Raw genomic sequence first — 11,238 nt, forward strand, 5'->3', positions numbered from 1 at the left:
TGGCGCGGATCAACGCTGATGACCTCAGAGAAGACTTCCATGATACCAAGGTCAAGTTATCACATATCATCATTCAAGACGTCACCACGGGGGAGGGCCCTTGAACCGAGGGTAGAGCGTTATGCAAGAGGGACATCGAACACCGCCTCAAAGCGCGGGGTGACACGAGGACGTGGATTACAAAAGATCCGTACAAGCCGTTCCCGGAGCCTCGCGAGCCTTGACTTAGTGTGTGATAAACTAGCTATCTTCATCGGTTAGTTTGTATATACATCGATGGACGTGGTCTTTTGTGTGGGTCGTAATTAAACTCTAAGTACTATGTTCATCGGTTTATGTGTATCGGTGGACGTCGTCTTGTGTGTGCGCGTCGCAAACTTATTGTTGCCGTGCTCAACTTTACTATATACTTTGCTCTAATATTTATCAACATATATATATATATATATATATATATATATGCATGATGTACTAATATGATATACTAATATGCCTTGTCAATAGAGATGCCGACGTACGTTGTGTACAAGGGTCGGGTTCCAGGTGTCTACGAGGAGTGGCAGGACTGTCTCGAACAGGTGCACAAGTTCAGCGGGAAAAGCTACAACGGATACGCGACTAGAGAGGAGGCGGTAGCACAGTGGAGGGCACACGTGGGGAAGAAGAAGAACCGGGCTGAAGTTCTTGGTCCCCCTCTTACTCACACGCCACCGCGGTTGTACTCTACTTTACTTTAGTCTAGGTGGCCGGTGACGATGCATGTGTATGAGACGAGATGAACACATGTATGTGTATGCGACGATCAACACATTTCTACTTGTGTAATTTGGATCTAAATGATGTAATGATGAAGATTTGTGTGTATCATGTCATTTGTGTGTCATTTCGACTATTTCTGTTATTTACGGAATGTGCTATGTATTTGCTTGTATATATACCTGTATATTTCTGTCAAATACCGATATATCTTGCAGAAATGAAAAAAATTCGAAAATCCAAAAATTAACATTCTGTGGCGCATGCGCGCGGTGCGCCATAAAAAATTGTAAGTATTACGTGGCGCACGTATCCTCCGGTGCGCCATAAAAACATTATGTGGCGCATGTGGGCTGGTGCGCCACGAATTCAAACTTACGTGGCGCACTTGTGCACATGCGCCATGAAATTCCAACTTCGTGGCGCACCCAGTGCTGCGCCACAGAATTTAAATACTAGTCGCGTGGCATCTGTGGCGACGGCCATATGCGCCACAGAATCTTAATTAGGTGCGCCATAGTTAGCCCTTTTTCCACTAGTGTAACAGCGGACCGGTTTCCATCTCGGAACCGTCCATACCCGAGGACGACGTCCGCGACCCCTCGCCGACTCCAAGATAGTTCTTTTGGTAAAGGACAAAGTTCATGTATGCATTTTACATGCATCACTTAGTTACCTCACTCTCTTCATTTGTAACTTCATAAGTAGGTTCCTCATTACTAAATTTTAACTCTGATGCTCTTACCTCTCTTACCTCTTCTTCTTTTTGTTTTGCAAGGAGTTGAGCTCTAATGTGCCTTACCACTGTCATTGGAAAAAGGAGTGGCTCATTGTAAGGCATCCTTTCAATGGGTACCACTTTTGGTACTTCAGCTTCAACTTGTGTTGCTTCAATGATTTGAGGTGGCGGAGTGTAATGAAGACGTTCTTTTTTGGGTGTTTCAATGAATTTTGTAAAATCTTGAAGAACATACAATACCATAACATCATCAAGATTAATCTCATTAGCTATTTATTTTAATTGCCCAGTGTTTTGATAAGAAGTTAAACAATTGTATTCAATTTCTATTTGTCCCTCAGTTCCAAGATCAAAGCCCCATGATACTATATTTCTATGAACTTTGTCTAGGCGTATCCAAGTTTGCTCGGCTGTCAGTTCCATACAAGATCCATCGAATAACAAATCTAACTCCCTTTTATTATATTGTTCAAGTCCTCCATAAAATACATGTAAAACATACCAAGGTGGTAAATCATGATGGGGATATTTTTGAACCTTACCTTTAAACCCGAGGTAGGCTCTCATTAAGCTTTCGCCGCGGCGATTCTTGAACTTTGTTATAAATCTTCTTGCTTCAGCAGACTTGACTTTGGGATACAACCGAAATATAAATTCTTTCATAAGATTCTCCCAGGTATCAATCTTTTCTGCAGGGCAAGTTCTATACCAATATAATGAAGTGTTGGTTAGAGGTTGACTAAATAATTTAAGTTTTAATTCATCGTCGGTGTAGTTTCTCAATTTAATTGTCCAACACAACTCAGTAAAAGAATGTAAATGACTATAAGAGTCCTCATCGCGATCATCTCCTGCAAAACTATTCTCCTTCATAATATCAATAAAGCGTGGATGAATGGCATACTCCACGTCACTCCCATTTGGGAATTCTTTAACGAACCCTCGGTTGAACCTCCCAAGGTGTTCAGCTGCATCAACCTTATTCATAAGCCCGAGAGCAACCATGGTATTACCTGAAACTATTAAACAACTTTAGTAAAAACAATAATAGATAAGCAACTAAGAACTAAGACCAAAAGCACTAAGCTTCCCGGCAACGATGCTAGAAAATAGCTTGATAACTGCAAGAACACAGAACAATTGTAGCTAGTTTCAAAATAAGAGTATCGAACCACGAGGAGCTACTGGTTAGGGTCTTAATGCCCCTTGCTACTTTCTACTAAAGATTACTTAATAATTGTTTTCTAATCTCAAAATGTTTCAATGGGGGTGTTGTAAATGGTTGAATATAACATTAATAAAGAAGTAAAAAACGTTAAAGGAAATATGTTGAAACTTAATAAGACAAAGTGTTCTCAGAGATTATTGGATCCACCTCTAGCACTAGGATTCGTGTTAATCAATAAAAAGTATGCTTTTAACCATATTGTGTGTGGGAAAGCTCCATAATAAGATGCGCCCAGAAAGCCATGGGTCATCGCATCTCTAAATAAACACAATAGCTAGTCTTCTGTAAGCCACATATTAACTATTGCTATTAAGGGGTTCACCCCGTGGTTATCGATATGAGCTTTGTGAATCCCTCTTATCCCCTTATTCATGTGTCAAAGCGCCGATATGATAATGTCACTTCCCGCCGTTCACTTTACCACACTTCAAAGGGTAGTTCCCTCTTGAGACCATAAGGCAAATATTACATGGTGCACAACACATCATATCAAGAGAGAGAACTAACACACATTAATACTTAATTAAAACCATAGATCATCTTAGATTCATCTCATATTCATGCTAGGGTTTCTCCTTCTCCCCAAGAACTAATAGGACTACTCACACATGGAGACAGTCAAGAACATCATCACAATCTTATGGAGGGGATTAAAGGAATGGAATAAATTCAAATACAAATCTACAACAACAATCAAGATTACAACTATGGTTGGAGGATGATGATGGTGATGGTGTAGCGGTTGATGATGATGAAGGGGATGATGCCTTGTCCTCCGAGGATCCATGTAGCATCCCAGATTTTCTCTTCTCCAAAGTTCCTTCTTGAGATCTGATCTAGGACGGTGTTTGTCTGTGTTGCAGAGCAGTGTGTCTCTGATCTCTGATCCGCTGCGGGAGGTGAAAGTATTTGACGAGGCGGTGATTTTGGAGGGTGGTACGGGTGGGCCTTTCCCGCACCGATGCCCATGAAAGCTACTGGAAGTTCTCCTCGCATTATACTTTCGCCCAGGTGCATAATGTAACGGCCCCGGGTAGTACCCCTATTAGAATTGTTTGTTCTTTTTCTTTTAGCATCATCATGCATCATGCATCATATCATCCACAAGATTTTATCAAATAAAAATTATTTTTAAATAAAAATTATTTATGTTTTCCCTCTCATATGGTTTTATTAGACCCTCTCTTGCTTTTTATTTTAATAAAACTCTAACCTCCCCGGGCTGCTTGCTTCTTCTCGGGCCCATCTCACCCCTCTCTGTTTTTCCCTTCTATCCCACCAGTAGCCTAAGCCCAGCAACCATCTCCTCTCAGCCCACCTCACCGGCCCGTACCCCTTCATCCCTCTCCCCTTTCTTTTCCCTTTCGTCCTGGACAACGACAGGAGAGGCACGCACATGGCCTGAGTGCCTGTGGTCCTCCCCACCACCACCGAGAGCCACCACTCCACCTGCCCCCTCCCCCTCCCTCTTTAATCCCTCTTCTGCCCCCTCCGAACCCTAGCCTTTCTCCCTCCCTTGCGCCGCCACCATCCTTCTCTTCCCCCAGTACGCTTTTCCCCTTTCTCTGTTCTCTGTGAGGAAACGAGCAACACACCGCACCTCCCCGCCAAGGCGCCGCCGCTCGAGGCCACCCCTCGCCGAACCGAGGGCACCAGAAGATCCGCCTCGTCGTCCTCTTCATCCCCGTGCAAGGAATTGAGCTCGGACGCCCCCAATCGCTGTCGATTTCGCCGTTTCTTCTTCAACTCCGGCGACCGAATTCGTCAATTCCGGCCGCCTCCGTCGTCCTCCGCCTGCACCGTCTACACCTCGAGCTTCAGGTTGATCATGCGCTTCACCTCGACCCTGTTCCCCGCTCCTTATCCCTACCTGGTTCGTTCTACCAGTGGTGATGGTCATTTTCCCCGCAGGACGTCGACGCCGGCGATGCTCCGGTGGCCCTCTGAACTCCTCACCGTCACAATATGCTTGCCCACGTTCAGCCGCACCCCCGCCGCCATCTCGCCCATCCTGGTTCGTCCCGTCTCCGTCATCCCCGAGCTCGTCTGCAAGCTCAGCCATGGCAGACTCTTCCCAGATCTTCCGCGTCGGCCTGGGTTAAAAGGCTGCGCAACCCATTTGATTCAACAACAGATACATCAGCCCATCTGGTCTGTTCCTTGTTCCTAAACGTGCAGATCTTGGGTTCAATTCCCACTTCTGGCTAATTAAGCCAAACTTTTTGTTTCCAATTCCTGAATCAGATCTGGCGTCCCATGGGCCTGGCCCGTGATCAGCCGGCTCAGTCCATCGCCCGCCTTGCGACCAGAAGCTATCCGCCGCCCGCAGCAGGCCAGATCGGGCCCATGACAGTGCAGGTCCAGCCCGATTCGTCCCTTCTTGTTTTGTTTTTGCAGAAAATGTTTAAATCTTGCATAAATCATATCTTTTAAACCGTATGTCGAAATAAAATGTTTTCTATATGAAAGTTGATCAGAAAAATATGAGGAACATGAATATGCCATCCATTCATTTGTTTGCATCTCGCATCATATCGTCCGTTGATAGTTATGCATGTTCACCTCACATATATGCGGAGTAATTCGGATATCTGCCTAAGGATTCCCCGCCTCGTTTAATATTGATGTACCTCACCCATGCCATGTGTTGCCATGCTAATCAACCCTTAACTTTGACGGTAGAAAATGCAACTCCAACCTAATTTGATTGTCCGGGTTTCCGATCCCGCTTAATTTGGATAAGATGCACTGCACCATCCTTGCCATGTCATGCATATCATCTTGAGCATGCTGGTTCTTTATCCGTAGTAGTGTTAAGACTTGCATCCGTTGTTTGTACCAGCATTTGCTTCTTCCCGGATAGGATCACGAAGTGCTGATGTGAGGTACGACAAGTTCTTCTGCAGCTTTTCACAGGCGAGCCCTCTCTCTTCACCTACTCTCCCTCGCATTGCTATCCTTATGTTGCGCTTCTTTATCGAGTCACGTCTCCTATTCCACTTGTTTATCATAATAATCCTATATGTATCATTCCTTAACCATAGCCGTTGCTTGATGTTTGAGCCTTGCGAGTCGTAGGCGTGTTTAGGCTCTGTTGTTTATCTCGATCTGTTATCGGGATATGTTGGGTTGTTGGGAGGTTATCACATGCTATATCAATTGTTGGAGATACACATGCTTTACTTAATTGATAACAACTAAAAATGTAAGCAGAGGCATCTGTGAGCCCCTTTGCGAAAGCATCGGAACTTTGACTCACTAATGTCCCCTAGGACCCGAGTTCTTGTTATCTGTTCCGAGACTGAGCGCTCTAACCACACGTGGGTATGTTTATTGGGTCTCCCCTCGACCACTGCCGGAATCTACAGCTTTGTCCAGTGGCCACAACTAGTTTGCAATGTTTTACCATTTGTTGTTTGCGTGCATGCCAGCCTGTTACTTCTTTATCTTTGGGAAGCCCCTGGGTGCCTTGTATCCCTTGTTTCTGGTATGCACGTATAGGTCGTGGAGCCTCTGTGAAGTGGTTTATCGCCCCAGTGTGTGTTTAAACCACCTAGCACGTTGACACACATAGCTAAGTCCGCTTCGGAGATACGGCCGGACTTCGATACGGGTTCAACTTAGTTAGGTGGCTTCCTGGACATTGTTGTCGTGAAGGAGAGTGCGAGTCGTGATATCCACCTGTCGCAAGTGGGTTGAGCGTGCGTGTGGCTACATTTGGGCACCCCTGCAGGGTTAAATCTTATCGATAAGCCGCGTCCGCGGTTATGGACGACTTGGAATTGTATAGCTCGATCATAGAACAACTTACACCTTTATGTTGTTGATAATAATTTGCTAATAACTTGATTAGTAATATAGCATTACTACAACCGATACCTAATAAAACTTGTCCACCGTTGAGTGCCTTATACATTGCCTCTTCGCTTTGTTGAAGGGGATATGTGTATTTGGCTGGGTTATGTTTGTGTAGTATTTATCTGTTACCTTATGCGCTCTCTTATCTTATCTGAGTAGACGGATGTTGTAGTGTGTCTCTATTGGTTATAGTTTTGCTGCCGCTAAACCTACCATATAGCCCCAGGCGATATATATATATACTCGCCCGGCGAGCATAGCCATTTCTAGTCTCGCTAAGTACGTGCCGGAGTTCGTTCCTTGGTACTTACTCTCGCCTTTCCTCTTTCTCTTTTGCTTCCTCCTTTTGTCGGCAACCGATGGCCCGACTTCGACAGGTACAAGATGACGACGTTAGCAAGGTTACCCTTCCGGCTTGGCCTGGGCAGGGTTATTGACGCCACTGGTTATCTTCAGGACTCTTAGTCCAATTCGTATCTTGTCCGTACTCGGATGTATTTGATCTTCTGTATGATTTGGATCTTATGTTGTATATTTGTATCTTGACTCGTTGGAGTCGTTGTTGTAATATATGTCTCTTGTGGGCTCTATTGTAATCCTATTGTAATGTTACCGCTCGTGATTGATTCCACCCGCATCGCGTGCATGCTTCGGCGTGTACGAGGCGCTTGGTGGTGCGTCTCCTAAAATCGATATCGTGCGGATTTCAGCGGATTCGCTGGGATCCTCATGGTACCGGTTTTGGGGCGTCACACATAATTAAGTGATTTTTTTCTATCACGTCAAAATTCTAGAAAATGCCAGTTTTAATTGATAATTCATCATTGACTTATTATTTCAAGATCCTGTGTAGACAAGCATAAAAGGGTGCGGTAGCGCCGTGAAATACAAAAATCCTTCTACTACTAAATGATAACTTGATAAAATAACGATGTAAAAACATGCTAAAAATGCACTCATCAGCCCTCATACACAACACTTTGTGGGCTCCACCCGGACCTTTGGAACATCATACACATCATGGGAATCAACTCTCCTCCTTTAAGGTCACTCGCTCTCTCCCGATGTCCAAGGAGGACCGCGGTACCAAGGTCAGAAAGTCGTACTCTCGAGCCACATGTCATGCTTCGTGCCCCTCGAACACCAGCAACACCACCACCGGAACACCAATACCTCCTCTACGTTGTCCCAACCATAAAAGATAAGGAAAACAACAAGGACGATATGTAGAAATAGTATTACCCCTCTCTTCTAGCAAATACATACGCTTCTCTCATACCTCCCATGCACGATGGTATGGCAAGAACTATTCCAGCCCATTTTTACGTCAATTTTAGGAACATTCACAAAACCGGAACATTAAGGGAATAACATGATAAATATTTTTTAGAGGGATTAAATAGCCATGAATAGGGCTGACAAGGGTACCCTATCGACCCGCATGGAAGCCCAGCATTAGGTCACGTCGGACCATAGAGCCCCTTGAGGGGGTAAGTCTCAGAAACTAGACTTGGACCGTCCATGCGGGTATTTCCTGACATATTTTGGGTATTTCGCGATGGATCCTGGCCGTCAGGAATTTTAACATATCGGTAGTGCAAGGTCTGACTTAATTAAAACATTAATTTGATGCAGTTATTTGGATGTTGTATTCCTGAAGAAGTTGGTACATTTTGGATATTATAAATACACAATTAAATGCATGGTGTACTTCTTTAAGACATATCATATAATTGCTTTTCGCGAGTGATAGATATGGCGATGCTTTAAATCTAGCTTGATGCTCATGTTTACACATGTGTACTCCAAGGGGAAGCTTTTAAGATTTGTGGATTAACTTAGCTCCAATCTTAAAAACTATAAGTGTGTGCTAAGTGTCGCGGTGGGTGTGCGTTCATTGTTGTGTGTGGTTGCCCATAATCCACAAACACCAGTACATGTGCCATATACTCATATGATACTAATATTCAAATGAACTAACTCTCTACAACCCTTCTAAAGATATACCCACACTACAACCAACTTCAATAACCAACCATTCCAGGATCCATGGGGAAATACCCAAAACCCTAACCCTATGTAGGAACGAGAAACAAAGACATAAACGACCTTGGCTTGGGACAGACTACCCCTTGCAATAGTTAAGTCCTTAAATATTAATCTTGAAGCAATGCTTAAGAAATGTTAATCGTTAACTTATTGGTCAGCCTTAAAATGGAGATTAATCGCTTACAGGCCGATTAATCAATTTTACCAGTCGGCCATTTATCGTCTTTTTTTTGTAAATCCTAATTTTTCAGCACTAAATGTTCTATGATGTGCTATGTAAAAATAATATTGGAGCATTGAACATAAGTATTACCTTGATTTCTTGCATTTTAATAAATGAAAATGGAAAATTGACCTAATGCACATTTCTACAAGACCATGACAAGAATATCGACTGCCATACCGATTTTCAGCGAAATTTCACTAACAATTGGCCGAAATATCAGCCATCGGAGTTAAAATTGGGCTAATATTGGCACTCGCACAAAAAATTAGCCAAAATATCGGTGCCGCGATAAATTAGCCGATATGCGAAAAGCTTATCGGTTACCATGTTGCACGGAGCTTCCACACTTTTACCAAGCCCCCATTTCTTGTACTCGTTGAATTGATGTTCTTGCATTTATGTGCAAGTTTCATCTCCTTCCTTTGCGGGGATGTGCAAGTTTAATCCCACTTTGCATTTTGCCCAAATAAAGAAATGTCATTATTTATGCAAAGTAATATAATATAACAATTATATATTATAGGCACGGCAACTATAATACCAACGCAGGCCTTGTGGGTCGTACACCCAAACATGATCAGCACATACACACACCGAGTGCTTTAATGCTAGTTGTTCTCTAAACAAATGTAACATGGACCTTAAAGAAACTAAACCAGCGCTTCAGCTACTGTAAGATCCGTGGAACCTTTTGTTAGAAAAGTAAGCAACTCCTTTATTTATATCCATGGGGAACAACATCTTACGGGTAGACCTCGATGACGGATCGAGCTCCCAGTTTCTTCACAATTTTGTAGTCTGTGAACCCAGCCTGCATGAATAGCTCACGCCAGTGCTTTTCATCACGTTGACCTCCTCTTGTGTTCACCATCATGAGCATATCAAACAAGAGTTGGGCCTCAAACATTATTGGTCCTAAGGAAGGTTCAACCACGATTTCGATGATTATTACCTTCCCTCCCTCCTCGCGTGAAGGAATGGCCTTCCTACACTGGGATAGGATCTTCACACAATCCTCATCACTCCAAAAGTGAAGCACAAGCTACACCAACATTTGAAGTTCACAACATTAGAAGATGACAAAATACTCGTGGTTTGTAGGTGTTGTAAACCAAAAATTAAGCGTTGTTGATTTGTCATGCCATACCTTGAGCATCACAGCTTGAGATGGTGGGACGGTGTGGAAGAGGTCACCGGCAACAAAGTCAATGACATCATGAGCTGGGGCTTTCTCGATCACCTTCGGGAGGTCTAGCACAGTGCATTTGAGGTGCGGGTAAGCCTTGACGAGGGCCCTTGCCGTGGTTCCATCACCACCGCAACAGTCAGTCAGAGACTCGACCCCCTTAAAGATGTCACCACACTCACGCAGTATGGTGGCAATCCCCAAGTTGTCATGGGCAGCCAAGCCTTTGTTCACAACGTCGTCAAGCTCCTTGTCAAGGAGTGCCGTCTTCTCATCAAAGAGTGGCACACCATACCTGTCCTCGAAGGGCGACGGTACCGGTGGCTCGGTGTCCTTCTTGAACCAGTCGGCCAGCCCCAACGCTGCCTCCGTGTAATGCGGCGAGGTGACACCGAGCACGAAGTACTTCTGGCTGTGGTGCTCGTCGGCGACGACACCGTGCACCAGCACGCGGGACAGTGGGGTGAGGCGGTACAGCTCCTCGCCGGACTCGGAGTTGTCCGCTGCGAAGACACCCGACGTGACGAGCACGCGCATGAGGCGGCCGAGAAACGGCATCTTAACAGAGGGAAGGGACAGCGCAGACATCAGGTTGGGCAGCGAAGTCACCCCGCCGAGGTGGTGGATGGTAGTCGGGATCTCAAGCTCGACGGCGCACCGAAGTCCCATGGACGTGAGGTAGTAGAGGCTGTGGCGCCACAGGTCAGCTTGTGCCTGCAGCAGCTCAGCGTCTGTGGGCATCTCTATGGTATTAGACGCCATTGCTCTCTCTCTCTGCCTTCTCTGATGAGTGTCTAGTTGATATGGGTTGCTTTGGTAATTCGTTGCTCTAATAGTGTAGCATGCAAGTGTTTATATAGCTGGTAGCCAACTCGTGTAGGCAGCTCAGCCAATAAGTGTTCGTGTGTTTGGTTAGCTGTGGAAGCCAAAGGTGCCAGCGCAAGGGACCCACACGCGCAACACAAGACTATAAAGTATGGAGTCAGCTTAATTTCAGTATCACGCGACACACAAGATAGTACAGTATGAGCTTTATATATATCAGAGGTCCACTCTCCCATCCAAAGCCAGGCTCATTTTCTTTATGCAAATTGTGGCATCGATCGAATCGATCGGCATCTGATCTTGATGAATTTATTTGGTGGTTGGTAGTACTTGTGGCCAGGCACTACGGGAAAAACTGCCGTTGCCGTGCT

At 44.7% G+C, this 11,238-nt stretch overlaps 1 protein-coding gene across 1 annotated transcript; it reads right to left on the bottom strand.

Annotated features, from left to right (window-relative positions):
- Nucleotides 1–9,518: 9,518 nt before the first annotated feature.
- On the bottom strand, nucleotides 9,519–10,834 carry LOC124671485 (probable O-methyltransferase 2). The gene is made up of 2 exons (XM_047207856.1): nucleotides 10,004–10,834; nucleotides 9,519–9,898 (listed from the first exon to the last, which is right to left on the bottom strand). The coding sequence occupies exons 1-2, from the start codon at nucleotides 10,802–10,804 to the stop codon at nucleotides 9,599–9,601; spliced, it is 1,101 nt and encodes a 366-aa protein (XP_047063812.1). The 5' UTR covers nucleotides 10,805–10,834; the 3' UTR covers nucleotides 9,519–9,598.
- Nucleotides 10,835–11,238: the final 404 nt, after the last annotated feature.

The sequence above is a fragment of the Lolium rigidum genome, chromosome 1 (genome assembly GCF_022539505.1).
Source record: "Lolium rigidum isolate FL_2022 chromosome 1, APGP_CSIRO_Lrig_0.1, whole genome shotgun sequence".
Lineage (NCBI taxonomy): Eukaryota > Viridiplantae > Streptophyta > Magnoliopsida > Poales > Poaceae > Lolium > Lolium rigidum.